Below are 25826 nucleotides of genomic sequence, written 5' to 3'. Positions count from 1 at the left end.
TTCGCCGCTCCCTCCCGCCTCCTTTCTTAATGGCTGGCGCTGCGCGTCCGCGCAGCGGGTGCGCCAGAGGCAAGCCCGTCCGCGCCTGGACCGTGCCCAGCGCCACCCCCCCTGGCCCGCACGCCCCCCGCACCACCAGCCTTCGCTACTCAGCCAGCAAACTCCTCGCCCTTAATCCTGGCTCCTCCACAGCCTGCTTCCAGGCCACTCCGAAGCACACCAAAGGATCCTTCTCCTGCCGCACCTGCAACTTCACCTGCAACAGAACAAGGAAGCCTGCAACAACCAACACCAACCACCTCCACTGCATCCTCCTCAACACACGATCCGCACGAAAGCACGCCATTGAGCTCTGGGACCTGCTCGACACCACCACCCCAGACGTAGCCTTCCTGACCGAAACATGGTGGAACGACTCCTCGGCCCCAGACATCGCCATCGCCATCCCTGGGGGCTACAAAATCACCAGAAGAGATTGCACCAACGGAATTGGTGGAGGAATAGCCATCGTCCACAAAGCCACCCTCAAGATCCACACCCACACGGGCGACACCCTCAAGACAGCTGAACACCTTCACTTCCAGATCCACACGGACCCCAACACTACCCTCAGAGGAACTCTCATATACCGACCTCCAGGACCAAGAACCCCCTTCAGTGACACCATTTCCGACCTCGCAAGCACCCACGCCCTCATCTCAACGGACTACATCCTCCTTGGAGACCTCAACTTCCACCTGGAGAACAACAACAACGCCAACACCGCATCACTGACCACCAACCTCTCCAACCTCGGACTCAGACAACTGGTCAACACACCCACCCACATCGCCGGTCACACCCTAGACCCACTCTTCACTGCAAGCAACCACATCTCCTTCAGCCACACCACCGAACTCCACTGGACCGACCACCACTGCGTCCACTTCTCATTTAAGAAAAACACCGAACACCACCGCACCCCACTAACGCTGTGCCGCCGCTGGAGCAAAGTCACCGAGGACCAACTAACCAACACCCTCGCCAAGAACCCACCGACCGACCGACCGACCCGGACTCCGCCGCCATCAACCTCCAACAGTGGATCCTCAACTGCGCCAACACCCTCGCACCACTCAAGAGGCCCACCGTCAACCAAGAAAAGAAAAAAGAAGCCTGGTTCACAGACGAACTGATCACCTCCAAACGCCCCTGCCAGAAACTTAAGAAAAAATGGCGTCTCGAGCGCACACCCGACAGCCTGGCAACCCACAAGGAAGCTACCCGCAAGCACCACCAACTTATTAGACTCGCCAAACGCTCCCACTTCACAGAACGCTTAAACAACAACACACACGACAGCAAGGAACTTCGATACGGTCTGCCACCGCATCCTACTAACTCGTCTCCACGAAGCCGGAATACAAGACAAAGCCCTCAACTGGATCTCCTCATTCCTCTCCGGCAGAATCCAGAGAGTCCGACTCTCACCCTTCCACTCCGAAGCCACCAACCTCATCTGCGGCGTCCCCCAAGGCTCCTTGCTAAGCCCAACACTGTTCAACGTCTACATGGCACCCCTCGCACAACTGGCCCGTCAGCACAACCTCAGCATCCTCTCCTACGCTGACGACACCCAGCTCATCCTCTCCCTCACCAATGACCCACACACCGCCAAAGCCAACCTCCACGAGGGATTGAAATCCATTGCCGAATGGATGAGAAACAGCCGCCTGAAATTAAACTCTGACAAGACGGAAGTCCTCATCCTCGGACGCACCCCCTCGGCCTGGGACGACTCCTGGTGGCCCACCGCACTGGGACCCCCCCCTACTCCAGCCAACCAAGCACGCAACCTCGGCTTCATCCTCGACTCCGCCCTCACCATGTCCAAACAGGTCAACGCAGTCTCCTCCTCCTGCTTCAACACCCTTCGCATGCTCCGTAGAATCTACAAGTGGATCCCGACGGAAACCAGAAAAACAGTGACCCAGGCCCTCGTCAGTAGCAGACTTGACTACGGCAACGCACTCTACACAGGCATCCCAGCAAAAGACATCCAATGACTCCAACGCATCCAGAACGCATCCGCCCGCCTGATCCTCGACATAACCCGCCGATGCCACATCTCCCACCACCTGAAGGACCTCCACTGGCTCCCTGTGGACAAGAGGATCACCTTTAAACTCCTCACCCACGTGCACAAAGCACAGCACAACGCCGGACCCGCCTACCTGAACAGCAGACTCAACTTCTACATCCCCTCCCGCCAGCTCCGCTCTGCCAACCTCTCCCTTGCCATCGTTCCCCGATTCCAACGCAAGATCTCCGGCGGCAGATCTTTCTCCTACCTCGCCGCCAAGACCTGGAACTCCCTCCCGACCCCCCTGCGCCAGACCCAGGACCTCCTCACCTTCAGGAGACTCCTCAAGACCTGGCTCTTCGACCAATAGCAGCTGCCCCCCCCCCCCAGCGCCTTGAAACCCTAACGGGTACATAGCGCCCTTTATAAATTTAATGATTGATTGATTGACTGATTGACAATAATACTTCAAGATATCTGGTACGGTCAGGTCGCTGCCATACACTCCCATCTGTGACTTATTCAGTGCAATGCGCGGGGCCCGCCATTCCAGAGCAGTAGGCAAACTTCATGGGCAACTTTCCTAAAGAACTCTGGGGGAATCTGGAATGGCATATTTTGGAGGACATAGACAAGGCGCAGGAGAGTCAACATTTTTTCTAGCACTGCTCTGTCCATGAGCGGAAAAAGGTAGGGTCCTCCAATGGGTCAGATCTCGTCGGAGCCCATCTAATTGGAGGAACAGATTCTGGTGCAGAAATTCTTGCATGTCTTCAGTGACATATTCCCAGATGCTGGAAGCCTTCTAATGCCACTAGGGCCGTGCAGTCAGCTGGGAGGTGTAGGACCACCAGCCAAGGGAAATACTAGTGTTTTACTCCAATCAATTCGGTATCCAGAGTGGCTCCCAAAAATATCAAATATCTGGAATATCCTATTAACAGAAAGAGATGCGTTCCTCCTATCCTCCAAACGTCCACTCTCCCTGAAATAATGGATCTAGATGAATCCAGGCCGCTAGCAGTTCTAGTGCCACTGCAAATATCATTGGTGTAGGGAGCTGGGTTCTGGATACAGTACTCCCCTACCCCCACTTTCTGCCCAGGTTTTAGATACAACTTTTACTAAAGTGAACTGGTTTCTTGCTAACCAGGTCCCCAGTGCCAGTGTTCCTTCTGCAAAACAAGACACCAAGTCACTTGGTCCGCAAGTGACCAGGCCCTTTGGCACCTCTGTAAGTCACTAGTAAATTGTACCACTAGTACCTAGGGCATGGGTACTGAAGAGGGCCCCTTCAGAGCTGCAGCACAACTTGTGCCACTCTGAGGGACTGAGCAACAAACTTATGCAGACTGCCATTGCAGGCTGCGTGACAAGGTTCTCCCAAACTTGAAAACACAACACAGCACACACTTGTGTGCCATGTCCCCTAAAACACTGCCTGCAATATCTGCAAGACGCCCCTACAGCAGGCCTTCAGCCCTAAGGCAGGGTGCATTATATTACAAGTGAAGGCATATATGCATAAGCAAATATGCCACTACTATGTCTGTTGATTCTTAGACAAAGTGTGCAGGAAAGCCATTTTAAATGCATGTGCTGGACACTGGTTAAAAAAAAAAAGTTCCCCAGCTACACAAAGGCTTCTCTGAACCGAGTGTTTAGTATCAAACATCTCAGATTAATGAACCCTCACTGAATTCAATGATGGATTTAATAATACATGGACACAGATGGCACCATAAAGGTGCCCCCTGAAAACCTGACTGCTAGTGTGTTGACTGACTGGTCTTTAACAGCTCAGCCACCCTAGACACGTTTCTGATCTCTTAAGGTGATAGCCTGCACTCTCGGAGGCCAGGAACAAAGCCTGCTCTGGACATAGGTGACCACACCTCCCCCATGCAGGATGTACATTCCAGGATGGGAAGCTTCAAAGGCCTAGCTGCCTTTGTTATACGACCCATGTTTCTCCAGATGGCGGACATGACCACCCTCCTGTCCTGATTTTGCACCTTGGCAGCTGTTTGTCCCAAACCATGAGGAGCATCTTTGCGCACCAGGCCCAGCCGCCCTAACCACTCTGGATCCAAGCTGGCTTGCCTGGATCCTGAAGAATGGTTTTTCCTCCTTGCTCCAATGTCCCTTGCTACCCAACGCCCCATCTGGGAGATCTCGGACTTGTCCCAAAGTCCCCCTGTGCAGCCTGTTTCTAGGTAGCCCCTCCTTCACTGCAGCACATCCAGCTAGCTATAGCCTCACCAGCACCGTGCTCCGGGTGCGCCTCTAGACGAACTGCTGGTAATGCTTTGGCCCTTGGCCAAATACAACTTCGAAACCTGAAGGTGAACCCCTGAAACCAACTAACTATTTTTATGCATCACGGACTTTTCCTTCCATAGGACTGCATTGCACGTAAAAATGCCCAGGTTTGACCATTCAATTACCTGCGAAATGTTGATATATAAAAAAAAAAACTAATAATAATAAAATAAAATGCAGAACTTACTCTTTACCAAAGTTCGTGGCTTAAAAGAATATATAAAAAGTGTTATTTTTCTAAATTCGTCTCAGATGTATTCTTTGAGTGTGTGTCTCATATGTTGCCTCTGTGAGTACAACAAATGCTTAGCACTGCCCTCTGATAAGCCTAACTGCTTTCCCACATTAACACAAAGGAGTGAGTTAGTATTATCTACTTTTGCCTTGTAAACCAATTGGGGATCCACTGTACTCTCTATATGGTGCTCCATGCCTGCATCCTACAATGGGGGACAGGATGTATGGCCCATCCACAGAACTGGGGCCCAAAGCCTTGCCTCTTGAGTGAAGCAAAGTGGTAAACCCACTGAATGCTGTCAAATGCCATTTTGGCGTCTAGGGCCATCACCACCGCTTGCTCCATCCACGACGGATGTGTCATGTGGAGCATTCCACAGAGTCATTGTAAATTAAGGTGGGTACTTTGATGTGGCATAAAACCGAAATGGTCAGGTATATAGGTGATGCTATGACCTTGCGTAGTCTAGTCGCCAGGACCTTCAACACTGAGCAGGAATATGGGCCTGTGTGTCCACAGTCCACAGTCCGTCGGTGGTTTGCCATTTTTGTGGATGATAATAGTTGCAATCCGCTGGTCTACTGGCAGGCTGCCATCTGATCGTGCTGCAAGAAACAAGTCCAGCATTGGCTTAGCTACTTTATTTGCTACCCCACTTATAGAGCTCAATGGGCAAACTATTTGGCCCAGCAGCCTTCCCTGACTGTATCCCACGGATAGGTTGTACAAGCCCTTCAGCAGTAAGATGTGCCTTCAAGGCCTCCCGTTCTTCCCATGTGAGTGTCTGTAGGGCAATATCCTTTAGGAAATCCTCGCAGTCTTTGTCCGTCATTGTCATTCCAGTATTATAGAGCTGCTCATAGTAGGCAGCAATAGTATCGGCTAATGCAGTACTAGTCGTCTGTATGACCCCCAGCTGCATCCTCGACTGCCAATACCCACGAACGGTCCCTTTCCCTTCTCTCCAACCAGGCTAGTAATTTACCAGCTTTGCCCCCCACATAGTAGAGTTGGCGCTGAATCGCCAGTACACAGTTCTTTGACGTATTTTCTGCCAGTGTATGCAAGTCTGGCTGTCGAAGACGCAATTGGTGACAGCTGCTGCTGTGGCGTCAGCGGATGCTCTGGCCTCCAGTGCTGTGATATCTCACTCTATGGCTTCACAGTCCAATCCTTTTTTCTTTATTTTTACCTCCTGTTAAGGCCTGGACCTGCCCCCGCACCCCCATCTTGTATGCTTGCCACAGGGTGCAGGGTGAATCTACTGTCCCCCGTTTTTTTCAAAGTAGGAGTATGTCCCCTGTCTAAGCTTTTCACTAATATCCTCAACCCAGACATACCATGGGTCTATACTAGGGTGAAGAAGCCAGTTACATAGAGGTCCTGAGAACATGACCCCTACCAGGGAGGGACTTGAAATACCCTAGCATGGTGGGCCACTGCTTGCAAGCTGTTTATTCTTGTGAGTTGCGTATGTAATCAAGGTGTGACAAACTGTCATGCGTGGATGAAAAGTAAGTATATTGCCTCTGAGCTGGGTTGTTTTCCCTTCATAGATCCACAAGGCCCACAACACGTGAGCTCCTCCCATGTACCTGTTACATCCACGAAGCACCCCAGGGGGTCATGCCACGTAGGGGGAGGAATAAGGGGGACTGAGATTTTGAAAATAATGCTCCCCCTGGTGGGTCGGTTGTATATCCTGCATAGACCAGGGGATTATAAACAAATCTATTAAGAGCCTGATAATGGTTCCCCCGGAGCTGCGTTTCGTGGATGAGCATCACATCACTGGCATGTTGACGCAAGTGTTGAAGCACTAGCGTACGTTTGATTTTCCCCCCTGAGATACTGACATTACATGACCATATATTAAGCCTCCTTTGTGCTCGTCGTGTGGATGCTGCAGCCACGGTAAACATTTTCACAGTCTATTTTAGGTTGGACCCCTACAGGCATGTGCCCCTTCTTTTTCTTGTGAGGTGTTCTCCCAGTCCATGTCCCCTTTCCAATGCTAACACCTTAGATGAACAGTTGACACATACTACCAAACTCCCCTTCCCTGCTGCCCTGCAGTGTGAGTTCAAAAGCACCCACCACCCAAACTTGTAGAGTGCCTGTTGCTCCAGTAGTAACAGTAAGTAACGCAAATGGGCTACCACCGCTGTACCGTCAAACATCAGGATTATCAAGCAAACACAGTGTCCCCATTTGCAGAGTTAAAAAGCAGCCTGAACAAATTGGTGCTCTTTATGGCCAATGCTTATCTCACCCCCAGCACCTCCAGGTAACCACCCCTGGTCTACAACCTGGCCTTCCAGTAACAAGTTCTTTACCATAACCTCCCTACATGCATTACTAATACCACAAAAGCCCCATTGGCCAGTCTCCTACATGTCCATGGGCAAGTCTGGAGTTTGTTGTTTCTCTGGGGAGTACAGGCCCCCACTCTTAGGAGTACTTCTAGGGTGTGGAACTCTCAGTTCCCTGGTATCTTTCTGGCTTGCTACTCATCATCCCTCGAGCCACTCCCAGTCCTTCCCTGGGGTAGCGAAATGCCACGTTTTGCCTTCAGTCATCACTAGCAGCCGGGCACAATATCATATACTTTATCTCTTAAGCCCTAAGGGCTTTCTTAACTTCTGCAAAGCTGCACCTCTGTCGTTGCACCTGTAGGGTGCAATCCGGAAAGATTCAAATGATTGTATTCTCCAAGTGGAGAATCACCATATGTGAAGCAGCTGGGATGAACACATCTCCGTCCCTTTAGTTGAAGATCCTAGTGCTTATGGTTCTTGGCAGAAAGCACGAGTCCGGTGGCGGAGAGCATGGGTCCAGTGGCGGAGAGCATGGGTCCGGCGGGCCTGCTCGATAGAAAATAAGTTGAACAGTCTCTTGGGGCAGAGCGTGTTTAGGATTAGGTCTTCCAAAAAGAGATCAGCACCTGGCCCTTCCACCCCCTCTGAGACCCCCACCCTGGGGATATTGTTACACCTTACTCTCCCCTCTTGGTCTTCCAATCTGGCTGTCATAATTGTTTGCTGCTTTGTCAGGGTGCGGACCTGCTCTTCCACTCGTTTCGCTGTAGAATAAAGTCCATTTATTTGTGCTTCCGCCCCCTGTGACTTTTTCAGTAACTTTCCGAAGGTCTGCATGTAGGAGGTTGACAGACTGCGCCAGCATCAAGTTTTGGCTTGATTGTACCCTTAAGTTCCCTTAGGGTTGCCATGATTTAGCGTAGCGAAGGGTCGCTCTCAGGTTGGGTCTCCCGGCCACTTTCTCCACCCCCTGGTGCTTGACCCACCTTGTTGGAGGTAGCCATTGGTTGTGTGTATTTGTCCAGATTATTTGCTTGCACAGGTTGTAGGAAAGTACCATCTTGCCTGGCATGTTACCCCCATTTTTCACTGTATATATATGTTGTTTTAGTTGTATGTGTCACTGGGACCCTGGTAACCCAGGGCCCCAGTGCTCATAAGTGTGCCTGAATGTGTTACCTGTGTAGTGACTAACTGTCTCACTGAGGCTCTGCTAATCAGAACCTCAGTGGTTATGCTCTCTCATTTCTTTCCAAATTGTCACTAACAGGCTAGTGACCATTTTTACCAATTTACATTGGCTTACTGGAACACCCTTATAATTCCCTAGTATATGGTACTGAGGTACCCAGGGTATTGGGGTTCCAGGAGATCCCTATGGGCTGCAGCATTTCTTTTGCCACCCATAGGGAGCTCTGACAATTCTTACACAGGCCTGCCACTGCAGCCTGAGTGAAATAACATCCACGTTATTTCACAGCCATTTTACACTGCACTTAAGTAACTTATAAGTCACCTATATGTCTAACCTTTACCTGGTAAAGGTTAGGTGCAAAGTTACTTAGTGTGAGGGCACCCTGGCACTAGCCAAGGTGCCCCCACATTGTTCAGAGCCAATTCCCTGAACTTTGTGAGTGCGGGGACACCATTACACGCGTGCACTACATATAGGTCACTACCTATATGTAGCTTCACAATGGTAACTCCGAATATGGCCATGTAACATGTCTATGATCATGGAATTGCCCCCTCTATGCCATCCTGGCATAGTTGGCACAATCCCATGATCCCAGTGGTCTGTAGCACAGACCCTGGTACTGCCAAACTGCCCTTCCTGGGGTTTCACTGCAGCTGCTGCCAACCCCTCAGACAGGCATCTGCCCTCCTGGGGTCCAGCCAGGCCTGGCCCAGGATGGCAGAACAAAGAACTTCCTCTGAGAGAGGGTGTGACACCCTCTCCCTTTGGAAAATGGTGTGAAGGCAGGGGAGGAGTAGCCTCCCCCAGCCTCTGGAAATGCTTTCTTGGGCACAGATGTGCCCAATTCTGCATAAGCCAGTCTACACCGGTTCAGGGACCCCTTAGCCCCTGCTCTGGCGCGAAACTGGACAAAGGAAAGGGGAGTGACCACTCCCCTGACCTGCACCTCCCCTGGGAGGTGTCCAGAGCTCCTCCAGTGTGCTCCAGACCTCTGCCATCTTGGAAACAGAGGTGCTGCTGGCACACTGGACTGCTCTGAGTGGCCAGTGCCACCAGGTGACGTCAGAGACTTCTGCTGATAGGCTCCTTCAGGTGTTAGTAGCCTATCCTCTCTCCTAAGTAGCCAAACCCTCTTTTCTGGCTATTTAGGGTCTCTGTCTCTGGGGAAACTTTAGATAACGAATGCATGAGCTCAGCCGAGTTCCTCTGCATCTCTCTCTTCACCTTCTGATAAGGAATCGACCGCTGACCGCGCTGGAAGCCTGCAAACCTGCAACATAGTAGCAAAGACGACTACTGCAACTCTGTAACGCTGATCCTGCCGCCTTCTCGACTGTTTTCCTGCTTGTGCATGCTGTGGGGGTAGTCTGCCTCCTCTCTGCACCAGAAGCTCAGAAGAAATCTCCCGTGGGTCGACGGAATCTTCCCCCTGCAACCGCAGGCACCAAAAAGCTGCATTTCCGGTCCCTTGGGTCTCCTCTCAGCACGACGAGCGAGGTCCCTCGAATCCAGCGACTCTGTCCAAGTGACCCCCACGGTCCAGTGACTCTTCAGTCCAAGTTTGGTGGAGGTAAGTCCTTGCCTCACCTCGCTGGGCTGCATTGCTGGGAACCGCGACTTTGCAGCTACTCCGGCCCCTGTGCACTTCCGGCGGAAATCCTTTGTGCACAGCCAAGCCTGGGTCCACAGCACTCTAACCTGCATTGCACGACTTTCTAAGTTGGTCTCCGGCGACGTGGGACTCCTTTGTGCAACTTCGGCGAGCACCGTTTCACGCATCCTCGTAGTGCCTGTTTCTGGCACTTCTCCGGGTGCTACATGCTTCAGTGAGGGCTCTTAGTCTTGCTCGACGTCCCCTCTCTCTTCAGGTCCAATTTGCGACCTCCTGGTCCCTCCTGGGCCCCAGCAGCGTCCAAAAACGCCAAACGCACGATTTGCAGCTAGCAAGGCTTGTTGGCGTCCTTTCGGCGGGAAAACACTTCTGCACGACTCTCCAAGGCGAGAGGGATCCGTCCACCAAAGAGGAAGTCTCTAGCCCTTTTCGTTCCTGCAGAAACCTCAGCTTCTTCTGTCCAGTAGAAGCTTCTTTGCACCCGCAGCTGGCATTTCCTGGGCATCTGCCCATCTCCGACTTGCTTGTGACTTTTGGACTTGGTCCCCTTGTTCCACAGGTACCCTAGATTGGAAATCCACAGTTGTTGCATTGCTGGTTTGTGTCTTTCCTGCATTATTCCTCTAACACGACTACTTTGTCCTTAGGGGAACTTTAGTGCACTTTGCACTCACTTTTCAGGGTCTTGGGGAGGGTTATTTTTCTAACTCTCACTATTTTCTAATAGTCCCAGCGACCCTCTACAAGGTCACATAGGTTTGGGGTCCATTCGTGGTTCGCATTCCACTTTTGGAGTATATGGTTTGTGTTGCCCCTATCCCTATGTTTCCCCATTGCATCCTATTGTAACTATACATTGTTTGCACTGTTTTCTAAGACTATACTGCATATTTTTGCTATTGTGTATATATATCTTGTGTATATTTCCTATCCTCTCACTGAGGGTACACCCTAAGATACTTTGGCATATTGTCATAAAAATAAAGTACCTTTATTTTTAGTATAACTGTGTATTGTGTTTTCTTATGATATTGTGCATATGACACTAAGTGGTACTGTAGTAGCTTCACACGTCTCCTAGTTCAGCCTAAGCTGCTCTGCTAAGCTACCATTATCTATCAGCCTAAGCTGCTAGACACCCTATACACTAATAAGGGATAACTGGGCCTGGTGCAAGGTGCAAGTACCCCTTGGTACTCACTACAAGCCAGTCCAGCCTCCTACACAGGTTTAAAGCCCCGATTGTGGACCATGGCCCTTGGTGTAGCTGGTATGTCTCGGAAGCCTAACTAGCGTCTCATTACTGCCGGAGAGTCAGGCCTCGGCAGAGTCAATGCAAAGGTGCCAGTCCGCCTTGCACTCGGCACAGCACTGTACTGGGAGAAAGACAGGAGTAGTGTCAGCTGTCAAGTCTTAACACTATATGCTTGCTTGTCTGGGGGGCGGGGGTGCTGGGAAGCCAAGTCGTCCCTTCTCGAATGTCTCATCAGGGACCCAGCTGCCCTCATCCACGAGCCTCTCTCTATGGTATCAATCATTGGGTGCAGGGAAGAGAATATTTGGCAACACACCTTATGGTGATCTTCAGTGTAGGGCCCTTGGTGGCCTAGTCTCACGTGAAGCCCCAGGGGAGCGTTCCCTTATGAATTGTGGGTCTTCAAACCTTCCCCTTACTGGTGGTCACTATTGAACCCCCTCATAGGTCAGCCTGTTTGGTCACCTCGCCCTGCCACCTGCGCCACAGGGGCTCCACACAGTGCCTGGCAGAATCAGACCCCAGGGGTACTACTGATCTATCATCAAGGTGACCCGGGGCTGGCTGTTATTGCTCCTCGCTGCATACCCCAGGCCTGGGCCGGTCATGTCTATGCTGGACAATGTGGGGGGAGGGGGCACTAGGGGGCGATTCCCAGTTCGTTGTCCCTCCACTCTCTATATCCACCAATGGTTGGGGGTGCAGCTCGTTGACTGATGCGTTGTTTGCAGCACTGGTCGGTCACCCAGCAGCCTCCAGGTACATGCCACAGCTCCAGTGTTTTCAGCCATGCCCAGCAGCTCACAGCTGTCTATGGCTGTTGCTCTAGCCCAGGACGCTCCAGGCCTTGTCAGAGATTCCAGGCACCACGGCCGCTTGGCACCTCTAGCCCCTCCGTGCTCTCAGCTTAACCGGCTCCTCTCACTGGAGGGGTAAGGCCCAGCACCCCACGCCACTCCATGACATGCAGTCTTCTCACCAGACCGCCACCCAGCAGGTCACTGTGCACCTCCAGGCTGGTGTCTTGTCATCACAGCCGGGGACAGGAGAAAAGAGGATGAGGCCTGAATAACAAGGATTTCTGGGGAAGGTTGCTCTGGCAAAAATTTAGGGTCACCCCGGGACCAGTCTATACCTCCTGGCAATTGACCTATTAATGGCTGGGGATAAGGATAGCTTTGTCCATGAAGCTAGTACAGGGTCTAAGAGTCTCATAAATTGAAAAAAGTGCCTCCAATGTGTGGTCTGTGGGACTTCTGTGCGAATTTCTGATTTAATTTTTACTGAGGGCAGCATTAGTTCCAGAATGTCTGCAGCCTTTCTAGCTAATGAATGCTTGGAAAATGCTCTTGGGGGAACGGGCCTTACTGGGTCCAAAAGGCCTAGTTCTGGGGATGGGATAACATTCTCAGAACAATTCCTTGTGAGTACCACTGAGTGTTTTTTCTGGTCTCAAGATATATCATCCTCACAGCACCAAAGGCTTCTTTTACATTCATAAGCTCAATTCTTCCAATACTGAAATTATCACAATGGTGAAAACGGTAACAACTGCAAACAATGTGCAGGAACATTTATTTCCTTCGACATTTGTAAATTCCACCCAGATATTAACTTACTTAGATTCAACATATATCTTTAAAAGGCAAAGAATGTGCCACCTTTCTTCACAATTCCAGGCCATCCAAACTGAACTGCTTCCAGCCGAAGATTTATTCAGAAGCTATCAAATGTCAAGGTATTATCTTCACAAGCTGATTTCATGTAACAAGCAGTCAATTTTTCATATCTCTGCATACTTACGTTGGGTCGGTTACCAAAGGCAGCATAAAAAGGTTGGTTGCAGGGAGAAAATAAACTCTTGATGTCATTTAAACATTCAATCTTAAATTTCTCTGGTTTCTTTTCTATTACCTCCCTGAAACAGAAGAAAAGAGTCTTACAGAAGGCGATCTCTAATATAATGTATGTGAAGACATGATAAACAAGCTAGTTACCTTTGGTAATAGTCTTTCTGCTGGATACTCTATTTGACTGCTAATTCCTCATCTAGTGAATATCCCAAGGGGCAAGAATCGATCCGGGAAAACATAAAACAGCACTTGAGTACGCCAGTAGGTGATACCATGCCGTCAGTACAGAGTTCATTCTACTGTAGAAGTGAAGAACAGAGCCACATAAACAAGCCTCCTTTCCACGTTTCAGCCGCTTGACCAGGCCCATAGATGGGAAGCCCATCTACAGATTGGAAAGACCAGTGTGCAGATTGCTAAATTGGGACCTTTTTAAATGAAGAGCGTGTCCATTACACAGAATGGGGAGGATGGAAAAAGCGGTGGGTAATTTGCGATTAGGCAGAATATTCAACAGAAAGAGCACTACCAAAGGTGTGTAACTTGTTCTTTTGATGGATACCTTTTTTATTGAGTTTCATACACAAAACCACAACACAATAATAGAAAAACAAGAACTTTGTATGATGAGACATGATCATAGGCATCATAAGTTACAAAAGACATAGTAGAGATATAGAACATTCACTGGCATGTGGATAATGTGTAAGGGTTGTGCATAATTTGATGATAATGAATTTAGAGGGGCCATATATATGGGAGGATGAAGAGGATATGGGCGAAGAGAAGTAAAGATTATGGGTGTTGTCAGCACTTCTTATCAAACAGACCCATGCCCATTATGTGTGGTCGGAGATGTTTGCATTTTTCTAGTCAGCTAGTATGGTTTTGATCCCTCAGTTAATAACAATTAAGAAGGAAGACATACCATTTGCTGAGTATAGATTGCATGTTTGATGCATATGGTCCTAAAGTCTCCATGAAATGATTAAGAGAATCTTTAGTGTAGAAAATGGTGTCAAATAAGAGTTCAATGTTATTCAGTAGTCTTCAATGGAACAGCAGTGGACAGTAAGCGATGGAGGTCTCCTATTTCATCTGTGCAGTGCCAACATTTGTTGAAGCTCGTTAGTTCCCAGTTTGTGCACTTGTCTGGGGTCCAGAAGCAGCCATAAATGGTCCAGTATTTCCACAGGTAAAGAAGTAGGGAGATCTGATGTAAGTTCAAGTATTTCCAAATGCTCTTCCATTCAGTCTCAGTTGAAAAAGGAACAGGAGTTTTCCCATTTTCCTTGGCTGTGACTATTTTCTGGTGTTGAGCTTTGGTCCATAAATTTGAATATTCTAGAAGCTATGTGATTGTTATATGCCAGGATATTTGGAAAGTTGATGCAGTCTGATGCACAAGTATTCCAATTTTTCCTGAGTGAAACAGAGTTTCAGGAAGTTATATAGGTGAATTTATTGGAGCTAGAATTTCTCACATAGCATGACACAGAATAGTGGATTGTCTGGTGTTCCAAGATCTTTAATGAAAAAATGCCTGCAGAGGCCAATTCTCCCCAAAAGACTGTGTGACCGTCTATTGTTATAAGTCAGATAAAGCATTGTGAGGAGTGCCCAGGAACACTTATAATGTTTGGAAAATATTTATCTAGACTTTTAATGCAGCTATCAGGTTTTAAATGACCAGCAATGAGTGCAGGACTTTAAGCGTTTTAAATAAATTCATTAGGAAAAGGGACTTAACTAAATCTGACTCAATAACAACCCACAGGGGGCAGACGAATCATTGGTCTTTAACCACCATGTTGCTTGTCTCTACAGGAAAGCTGTTTTTTTTTTTTTTTTTTAATTTGGTAGTCCTAATCCACCTTTTGTTTTGTGTTTTTTAGTTTAAGGGGAAACTCTTGCCCATTTGTCTTTCCAAATGAAATAGGATATTGATTTGTTCATGGTTTATGAAAGTTTAAGGAAAGGACTAGCAGGAACATCCCAAGTATAAAGTAGATTACTGACACCACCATTATTTTACTAGTTTTTATCTGACCCCACCACTTGATAAATCTAGGTGACAAGGCCGCTAGAAGCTCTTTACGATTGCTCAATAAGGAAGACTCAATATGTTCTCTAGGGGTATCTAGATTGTTTTCAACTCAGTGCTTAGGTATTTTGGATGACTGGATTGCCATTTAAGGTTTGAGCAGGAGGCCATAAAACATTTAAGGGGAAGAATTCAGTGTTTTCTTGGTTAAGGGAGTATCCTGATACACTAGCCATAATGTTTAATTTCAGGGACGGACAATTCAGCATCTAAAAAGGATTTCAGGATGTCATCTGCTTTGGCTGATAGTTTCTGGGCACCAGAGGGAAAAGGATTTTCCTTCATTATTGGATTATTTCTGTTATCATGGAGTACAGGTTCTATTGTAAGAAAGAATTATAGTGGGGATAAGGGGCATCCTTGTCTGGGGCCTTGAGCTGGATGGAATTGCAGTGATTACTGTCCATTGATCTTAATTCTCATCAAAGGTACAGCAGACATTAAAAAAAAACTACTCGCCCTCTCACTATGGTGGGTAATATTATATCAGGGCGAGCTATTCTGAGGGCCTGTTGGTCATTTCAGGTGAGAGCTCGGGCTGGCAAATAACAGGTCCAATAAAGCGAAAAGCAACGAAGATGCCTTTAAACCTTGTCTTTATCTTTGTCATTTTTGCTGTGCATTCTAAAACAGAGGTCAAATGCCAGCTTATTTTATTTTATTTTTTTACAAATTGCTGCTTACTTTCTCCTTGAAAACGCAGTTTACTTTTCTTTCTCTGATTGCACAGATAGAGGGTTCAGTAGAGTGTTCTGTCTGATTAGGGCGTGTGAAATGAAAGGCTAAAAGATGTCAATTCTTTTTCTAACACATTTAAATAGCTTGTAAATTAACTACACATTTTAAAAATAGCAGTCAGCACATTAGGTTGATATTTCTGAAGTGCAATAGACTCAAAGATTTTAATGGGATCAAAACCCTTTACTTGGTGATACGAAGATTATAAATTTGCTGAAACCTAACTTCCACAAATTACCATTGGTATGCTATGTAGTTTTATCAGTAAAGCTGCATGCCAGTGAGAATGTTTATGGCCATTTCAATGAAAATGTGCTGTCTGTAACTGAATGTGCTACCACATAACGCTTTAACAACATATTTGTTAAAAGTCAGACTTTCTAACCATAAACCGAGAAACATTTCTGTCCTTGCCCTGATGACAATGCTCTAAGTAAATTAGGAGGCAAGACAGCGGACATTGTACTCAATATGTGGGCTAGATTTCAAGTATGCGTGGAGCACAAAAATGTAGTGTTATAAAGCAAACAAACATTTTTTTGTACAGCAGACATACAGAACTCACATATTAGAAGGTGTTCTTGGGTCATAACTAAGAAAAAGCTGTCTGTAAAATAAAATATTTGCCTAGGATCACACTATTTGAGAGCAGTTCAAGCATATTACAGTTAGGTTGAGCAGATTATTCAGGTCACTTGACTTGCAAGTTTGGTAATGTGTAGCCATTATAGCTATAGTTTTAGATACATTATTTTAGCAAACTAGGCCAGTCGCTGTACACTTTAACCAATATTTATTCTAGCTTCAAGCACCATGGCCATCGCAGGAGAAGGGTGGGGTTTGGCTTCTGATGGATACTTCTAACCGCAGATTCATCACCTTGTGAATAGGTGCCAAAGCAGTACCTCTCATGGTGGTGGGCCTGTGAACAGGATCAAAACGTCCTGCAGGACCGAACAGGCAAAATGTGCCCTGATGTCCATGTAGCAGCCTGACCGATATCCATATCCAGGCCAGGTTCTTGGCTCTGGTGGAAAGAATAAATGAAAGTGTAGGTCACATAAGCCTGAGTGCAAGACCTTGCCCTTCTGCCACGGCAGGTCCTGCTGAAGAGGCAGCCTGATCAGATGACAGATGCTCAGGCTTAGAAATTCTGGGTACCACACTCTCCTGGCCAATCCAGAGCCACTAAGATGACTTGGGCTCACCAGTTACTGATCATCTTCAGAACTCTAGGCAGGAGAGGTAGCAGCAGAAAGGCATACAGGAGTTTTGTGCTCCACTCTAGGTGGAATGCATTTCTGAGAGAGAGCCTTCTTGGGAACGCACACACTCAAAAGTGTTGACATTGAGGCGAAGAGATCAAGTTAGGGCTCTTCTCAATGCTAAAAGACGCTCTGCCTAAAAGTTGGGTGTAGCTGTCATTTGTGATCTGGTAGACATCACCTGTTAAGTTTGCCCACCCTTGATAGAATATTTATCCCTCCCCACCTCAAATTACACTGGATGAGCTGGGCGCACTACTTGCCGAAACTACAGTTCGGGCTTTTATACTACCATGTGTGAACAAACGTTTGTAACTCTGGAGGAAATGGCACCACTCAGATAAGGCCTACACATTTAATTGTGCTGCCCACCAATCAATGTCACCATATAGACCACTTTTTCCTGCCGGTGGCAGACTTGCACTGGGCACGAGAGGTATACATCCTGCTCTGTGGCACTTCCGATCATTCTCCCTTAGAGTTGAAGCTAGGCCACATACTACACCGTACACTGGAAATTTGGTGCATCAAAACATGAAAGCCAAATACCGTGTGGGAGTGGCAGAGAGAATAATAATAGAAGCCCATGTGCCAAGCCAGGAGCACAAAGGTACACGGGAAAGCGACTTGCAAAAAGGACATATTATGGAGGTGATGGCAGAGAAGTTCTAAACGCTTACCCATTGAAACTGCCTATTCATTGTGGCTGGCATCACAGAGGCATATTTATTATGGGTACAAATGTGGGAAGCTGCTACTTTGGATTAAAAATTGTGACAGAATAACAAACATTTGCACACCTCCAAAACTTGGTGGGTAGTTATGTGACTTGCACTCTCGCCATAAACGACAACTACAGATTTTTACAGATGGCTGTAAGCAAGAAAGGTGCCTTCTCAGCAAGAACCAAATAGTTATCCATTGATGCTGTTGTAGATCCCCCCCCCCCACTTGTCCATGGAAGAAAGAGGTCCACACCCCTAACTTGCGAAGTGCTGAGATAGCTCTTGAGCTCTATGCAGACAGGCAAGGCTCTGTGCCACCAGTAGAGTTTAAAAAAAATATATAAAACCTTTATTAGAAATGTGTACTGAGGCCTTACAGGCAGGCTTGCTCTAGCGCTCCTTTTTCAGAAACCAAGGAGGTCTGTTTAAGTATGTACCCCTTATGTCCCTATTTTGTAATTTAATGTTGAGGCAGAATTAGCCAAAGTCATCTATACGCTAGCACAAAGGGACCAAAATGGCTTTAAACCAGGCAGAGGCATGAGGCACTACCTTCAGCAGATACAAATGGGTTTAGATAAAATTGAGGACTTTGAGGGACCCTGTGTCCCTATATTGTCAATATAGAGAAGGCACTGGTTTCAGATGACTAGTGATTTCTTTGCAGGTTCTGGGCAAAATGAACTTTGACCTCAAATTTATTAATTGGGTACCTCTACCATATGTACAGCTCTAGACCTAGGTTAAATGTAATGGTCAATGTATCACTCTATATGGTGCACCTAAAAAGTATACTGTGCAGAGTCCAGTGGATCCCCAACTGGTTGACAGAGGCAAAAGTACATAATTCTAATGCTCTCTTTTGTGGTAGTATGAGAAAGCAGTTAGGTTTATCAGAGGGCAGTTCAAAGCATTTGATGTGCTCACAGAGGCAATAAATGAGACACACACTCAAAGAATAAACCTGAGACCAATTTAGAAAAATACCACTTCTTTTTATATAGGTTTTGAAACCACAACTTCGTTAAAGAGTAAGCACTATTTTCAGTATCAATTCTTAGAGGTAAGTAAAATGTTCAAACCTGTGCACCTTTATGCACAATGCAAACCTATGGAAGGAAAAGTGAATAATGCATTAAGCTAAGTCCAGTCGGGTTCAGGGGTTCACCTATTGGGTTTATGGTTGCCTGGGGCCCAAGGTCCAAAGCACTACTGACATTTCGCTGGAAGGTGCCCTGGTTTCACCGGGAGCAGGGTGTTGAGGTTGTAGCTGGGGGCGCTTTAGTGAAGGGGGGCCACCTAGAATCAGGGGGACTTGGGGAAAAGTTGGAGAGCTCCCAAACGGCAGGTTGGGTGGCAAGGGGGCTTGAAGCAAGGGGGTACAGCTGGTTCTTCAGGATCCGGGCCGGGAGGCTCTGATACATAGTGAAAAGGGCGGCTGGGCCTGGTGCACAATGATGCTCCTCACAGTTAGGGGCAACAGCTGGCAGGGGCAAAACCTGGCCAGCTAGGCCACTCACAAAATGGATCTCAATGGTGCAGATGTACCTCGAGAGCTGCTTGGTTCTGGTGCAGTGAAAGTTCTAAATTGACTCTCACTGTTGGTGCAGGGCGTCTGGTATCCCTGGGATGCTGTATGGCTCAGGTTGGTCCTGGGTTCATCACACTCAGTGGGGAGACAGTCCTGGTCCTCCAGAGCACAGATACCTCCTCCTGGTCATGAGTCGGGCCGGGCAGCTACAAGGCGGTGGACTGAACTCTGCTTTTCGGTGCCTGCGAACTGCAGGAAAGTAGCTTCTCTACTCCAAGACAGACTGGAAGAGATTTTCGAGATGGTGGCAGGCTAGCCGAGGCATTGGTGGTTCTCCAGCTTTGCAGGATGACTCACTTTGTTGTGACTGTTGAGAGGTGCGGGCAGGCAGGCTTTTACGCCAGAAAGTCCACAGCTCTTCTGCTGTTCTCGAAAGGCAGTGATTCTTCTTCAGCCTTCTCTTTATCTGTCGAATCTGATTTCTTGGTTCAGGGGTGCCACCTAAATACTCAATTTAGGGGAGTTACAGGGAGTGCCAGGTATCAGCCAATGAGTGGCCTACCTTTAGGGTGACTACACACTCTAAATGCCCACTTCCGCTAGGAAGTAGGCACAACCCTAATCCTGGCATACTAATTCAATCCAAAACCAGATGGAGGAATGTTAAATGGGCTGTCCACATCAGCTGGTCCACTTTAGTGGTGAGTCTGGCATGATGTGGGCACAACTCCTAATCTTAGTAGTTTTCCTGTCTGTCTTCCTGCCAAGAATTGGGGTCAGGGCATGGGGGTGGTTTTCTCCACCATCTGGAGAGACCTGGGCCCCATAACAAAGGCAGCTGGTCCTTTGAAGCTTCCTGCCCTGGAATGTCCATCCTGCCTGGAAGAGGTGATAACACCTCCGCCCACAGCAGACCTTGTGCCCGGTCTCCGAGAGTGTTGGCACTCACCTCAGGAGGTCAGACATCTGTCTAGGGTGGCTGTACTGGTGCAAACCAGTCAGTCAACACACTAGATGTCAGTTTAGGTTTCAGGGGGCATCGCCAAGATGTCTTTTGGGTGTGTGTATTAAATCCATCACTGGATTCAGTGAGAGTTTATTAATATGAGACACCATCCAATCTCCTTCGTTCAACACCAAAAGAACCTGTGACAGGGTCAGCATCGTGAACTTTTCCTGCTTGAGGAACCAATTCAAAATCCTCAGGTCCAAGATTGGACATAACCGACCATCCTTTTCGGGGATCAGGAAGTACCTTGAATAGCAGCCCTGACCCCTCCTGCTCTGGAACCAACTCCACTGCGCCTTTCAACAAAAGGGACATCACCTACTGTTGCAATAACAGAAGATGGTTGCCCGAACAGAAGGAGGGACGGGGAGGGAAGGGAGGAGGAAATTCCCTAAAGGGAAGAGCATACACCTTCTTCACAATGCCGATAACCCAGGAGTCTGATGTTATGGACTCTCACATGGGAAGAAAGTGGGCAAGTCTCCCCCTACCGGAGACGTATGAGCAGGGAGTGGTGGAGGACTAAGGCTGCTTTCCCTGCTGCACCCCTCCTGAGGAAGAGGCAGAGTGGTGCTGGGTTGCTCCCCTAGTTTGTACTTTACCCCTGAAGGTTCTGTAAGGTAGGGTTCCTGCAGGTTGTTGTCCTGCCGCATGGAGCCTGCCACAAATGGAGGTGCCACGACCAAAACCTCTACATTTCCTAAAAGATCTAAAAGTAGAGGAAGTGGCTGCCTGAAGTCCCAACGACCTCGCCGTGGCCCTACTCTCCTTAAAGCGTTCAAGAGCTGAAACGGCTTTTGCCCCAAAAAGTTTATCTCCGTCAAATGGCAGGTCCAGGAGAGTAGTCTGTACATCCGGGGAGAAACCTGATGAGCGCAGCCAAGCCTGCCACCTCGTCGCTATGGATGTACCCATAGCCCCTGCCACTGAATCCGAGGTCTCCAGCCCAGATTGAATCACCTGGGTCGCCGCCGCCTGAGCGTCCGACAATAAGTGCAATACCTCCTGTGGCAACCCAGGGTGACCCTTAGCCTCCTCCATAAGGGCATGAATATAATGCCCCAAAATGCAAGTCGCATTGGTGGATTTTAACGCCATGCTGCAAGAAGAAAAGGTCTTTTTTGCTGCCTGGTACATTTTCTTAGACTCCCTGTCCGCAGGGGCCCCGGGGAACAAACCAGGAGCTGAACAGGAGGAGCACGACGCCTGAGCAACCAAACTCTCCGGAGTTGGATGCTTGGTGAGAAAGTCTGGATCACCTGGGGCCACACGATAGCGTCTCGCTACCGCTCTGTTGATGGCTGCCGAAGTCACTGGCTTCTTCCAGATGTCCTTAATGGGGTCCAAAAGAGCCACATTGAAAGGCAAGAGAGGCTCCGCCATCGCCGACGCTGGATGCAGCACTTCGGTCAGAAGGTTTGTCTTCACCTCCGCAGCAGGAAGAGGAAGGTCTAAAAAGTCTGCAGCCTTCCTCACCACAGCTTGAAATGAAGCAGCCTCCTCTGTATACTCCCCTTGGGAAGCCAGATCCCATTCAGGGGAAGTGTCCAGGCCACATGCTGTATCTAAGCCTTGTAGGTCCCCCGAAGGCTCCAGGATCTCACCTTCCTCTAAATGCTGCCTGCTATACTCCTCTTCTTCCAGGAACCGTAAAGCCAATCTCCTGGATCGAAGTGTGGATTCGAGCCCCGGCGTCGATAAGGCATCGGCTGACGCCGAAGATCTTCGCCAGCGTCGCTCCTCGGATCCATCCAACGCCAGACACTCCAGCGCCACAGGCAACTTCACAGTCGACTGAATCCATGGTGAATCCATCGGCGCCGGAACAGCAGATGTCGTCGGCGTCACAGGTCTTCTAGGCGACGCCAAGGGCATCAGTGCCGAAGCAGCTCCAGAAGGAAGAAAGGGCATAAAGGGTGTCGACTTGTAAGGAGCCGGAGCACCCAAGTTAAAGGCCAAAGGACCTGGCGGACCCACATGCCCTCCACCAGGCACCATGGTGGCAAAGATGTTAAACATTGCATTTAAAAATGCAGCTAGATCCGTACCCGGCGCCGGGAAAGCCAGATAAGTCTGAGGAACCGGCACCGGAGGAGAAGCCGATGATGGACCAGGCATCTTCTGCACCAGAGAAGCTGTCGGCTTCTCATGAGGCTCGACTTCAAACACCGACAGAGGAGACGTCGGAGAAGCCAGAGTCGTCGGAGGTGGAGGTGTGACAGTCGGGCTTATCTCCCACATTGGCCGGTGCCGAGCTGACGGAGATCTGGATCGGGATCGTCCCTGCTCAATCGGCGCTGTGATTCACGCCGCCGCCGAAAGTCCCAGGCGTCGATGAGTCTTCGAGGATCGCAAAGAAGACTCTCTCTGATCACGCCTCTCCTTCCTCTTCTTCGAACGGGCAAGAAACAATTTTTCCTCTCGTTCCTTAAGGGCCTTAGGATTCATGCGTTGGCATGAGCCGCATGACTCGACCTCATGGTCGGAACTAAGGCACCATAAACAATTTTCATGGGGGTCCGTGACCGACTTGTTACAAGATTTAAAACCAGATTTTCTCAGCTGAGACATAGTTACACCAAAGTGAAACTGTAGCTCCCTGGTAGCCTCAAAGAAAAAACCGTTACTCAAAGGCTCGGAAAAAAGGGAACTGACGTCTGCACGTCGACAAGGGCTTCTTATTGCCTGGATGACGTCATACGGCGTCGCGTGGACTCGGGCAATTGTGACGTCATCGTCGACATGCAGAGCTAGAAGAAAAAGTTCAGGCGAAGCTGGCGCGTGGGGGAAGGTTCTTTAGGTGAGGAATCCACAGGTAGGTGTATCCATCAGAAATCCCTAGTTTCAGTGAAGCCATCATGTAGGTATTGACCAGTATCTAGTACACACATCTAAAATGGCTTCCCTGTTCACTTACTACATCTAAGAATCCACAAAGACATAGCAAGGGCATATCTGCTCATGCAGTTATGTCCTCACATGTGATAATGCACCCTGCTTTAGGGCTAGAAGGCCTTCCGTAGGGGTGACTTACAAATATCCCATGCAGTGGCAGGGGACCTGGCACACAGGAAAGTGTGACAGGTCATGTTTTCACTTTTGTTTGCACCCAGACACGCAGCCTGCTTGGGCAGCACAGTGTGTGTTTTAGTGAGCGGTCCCTGAGGGTGGCCCATTTGTGCTGCAGCCTCTTGGGACCCTCTTTAGTACCCCAGGCACTAGGAACCAGGGGTACCATTTACTGGGGACTTACAGAGGGTGCTTAAAGTTTTGCCAATCAAGGAAAACAACTGTACAATTTTGTGAGACAAATCTGGCACTAGGGACCTTTTTAACAGGAATAAAGTTCACTGTCAGTCAAAATCACATCAGACACCAGGCCAAAAATGGGGTCTAACCATGCCAAAAAGGGTGCTTTCCTACAGTCAATGATCACATTTTGTTATGTGCATATGGATTGCTATTGTACGCTAAATGTCCACGGTGCACCGGGGAAAGACTGATAATTTTTGAGGAATGTGGGGTGACTTCTGCCCTGTACGGCAATTTGGAGAAAACTGTTCTGGTGATGTTGTACAAGTTACTTACCTTCAGTAACTACATATCCGATAGAGACCTATTTCAGGTGCAGATTCCTTACCTTTGAATTCCCCCAGGCGTCAGTATGGATCCAGAGATTTTTCTTCGAGCAGTACCTCTGCGTGCCGTCTGGTGGCGTCGGACGACTCCGCAGGCGTATTTGGCATCGTGGTCACCGTGATGACGTCGCAGTTGTATATAGGCACCACCCTGGTGCACTGACGTCAGTTTCTTTTCATGACTTTCCACGCCAGTAGCGCGGAGCCATGAAGAACAGAGTGGTGCGCCAAAACTAGGGCCCTTAAAGGGAAGTTCCTGTCCCTAGAAATCAGTTCGTAGTGCGGGGAGGAGGCAGGGCCTTAAGGAACTAAAATATGTCTCTACCAGATATATTGCTACCGAAGGTAAGTAACTTGTACATCTCATAGAGACTTCTAGTTGCAGTTTCATTACCTTTGAATAGATACTTGAGCAATACTGTTGGAAGCTGTCTCTGTATATACTATATCAAAATGACAGTGTGCACAGAGTCCGGGGGCTCCCTTAGAGGCTTGACAGAGGCAATAATAGATAATACTGATGATGTATTTGTGGTAGTGTGGTCGAGCAGTTAGGCTTATCAGAGGGTAGTGTCAAGCAATAGAAGAAACACACACTTAATGACTTAACTCCAGACCAATAGGATTTTATATAGAAAAATATATTTTTGTTACTTCATTACTAGAACCACAAGACTCCGTTCAGAAGTAAATACTGTTGCAGGTATGTACTTAGCATAGACATCAATGTAACTTTCTTTCACTTTAGTCAAGTAAACAGTTTTTAAGAAAACAGAGAATATCTATTTCAAAAGTTGACACACTGCATTTTCAGAGCAGTTCCTGGGGGAAGAAAATAAAGTACAGTTTTAGAGGTAAGTACACGACTTACAGTTTCAGTCTCCGGGTTATAGGTAGTCCACCGCTGGGGGGTTCAAGTCAACCCCAAACACCCACCACCAGCAACACGGGCCGGCCGGCTGCAGAGGTCAATGTTGAGCAATTTTAATGAAGACAGGGGGTACTCGGAATTTGGTCTGCCAGCAAGTAAGGACCTGGGCCTCAGAGGGCAGACCAGGGGGGATTAGAGGAGCACTGGAGGGGCCCCAAGTAGGCACCAATCCCACACCCTCAGCGGCACTGGGGCGGCTGGGTGCAGGGTGCAAATAGGTTTCCAATTAAACTCTATGAGGGGACCCCGGGGGTCACTCTGGCGCTGCAGGCGAGGTCCGGGAGGGTTTCTTGGGCACACCACTAGTCGGACAGGGAAGAAGGCCACCTGTTGATCATCGCAGCACTGGGTGTCGATTTCTCCAAGGCCTGGGGGCTGCGAGTGCAGTGGGTCCCTTGGCTTCAGTTATCTTCGTCTAGGTCAGTCGCAGTCAGGATTCCCTCTGCAGGTACCCTCGTGGAGGGGTGGAGAGGTCAACCCAGGGTGGACACTTAGTCACCGTCGCCTGGGGATCCTCTCTGGTCGGTTGGGCCACCTGGACTCGGGCTATGGGCGTCTGGTGCAGAGTGGTTAGGAATCACGCTTCTGGAGTGAGGTGGGACTCCTTCAGAAGAGATTTCTTCTTCTGTTCTTGTTTGGACAGGGCAGCTGTCCACAGGGGGTCTTGATCCTCTGTGATGCAGGCATTCCTCTGGAGGTTTTTCAGAGGTCGCTGGACCTGCAGGACATGTCGCTTTTCTTTTCTTCTGCAGGTTCTTAATAAGGAGACAGCCCAGTAGGGCTGGGGCCAAGTCAATTGTTGTCTCCGTTACCTCTCTGCTGGGGATTCCCCTAAGCAGTACTTCTTCTCTTGTGAGGTCATCAAGTATCTGACTAGCTTGGTTCAGGGAGCCCTTAAATACAAGATTTAAAGGTGTTTTAGAGGTCAGAGGGTGGCTACACCCTTACTGTGCTCACTCCCCTTGGGGAGGGAAAGACATTCCTGTCCCTATTGGTCCCTGTTTTCCAAACCAAGATGGAGGATTCT

The 25826-nt window shown here is 48.6% G+C and overlaps 1 protein-coding gene across 2 annotated transcripts in view; it reads right to left on the bottom strand.

Moving 5' to 3' along the window:
• The window catches only part of LPIN2 (lipin 2), a 599770-nt gene that overhangs the window by 64648 nt on the left and 509296 nt on the right, over positions 1-25826 (bottom strand). For both annotated transcript variants that reach the window (XM_069219965.1, XM_069219964.1), the window contains exon 18: positions 12809-12923. In XM_069219965.1, coding sequence (XP_069076066.1) covers positions 12809-12923 — 115 coding nt within the window. The remainder of the gene's footprint in view (positions 1-12808; positions 12924-25826) is intronic.

This window comes from Pleurodeles waltl, chromosome 2_2, assembly GCF_031143425.1.
Source record: "Pleurodeles waltl isolate 20211129_DDA chromosome 2_2, aPleWal1.hap1.20221129, whole genome shotgun sequence".
Lineage (NCBI taxonomy): Eukaryota > Metazoa > Chordata > Amphibia > Caudata > Salamandridae > Pleurodeles > Pleurodeles waltl.
This window is presented reverse-complemented; position numbering and strand designations above follow the sequence as displayed.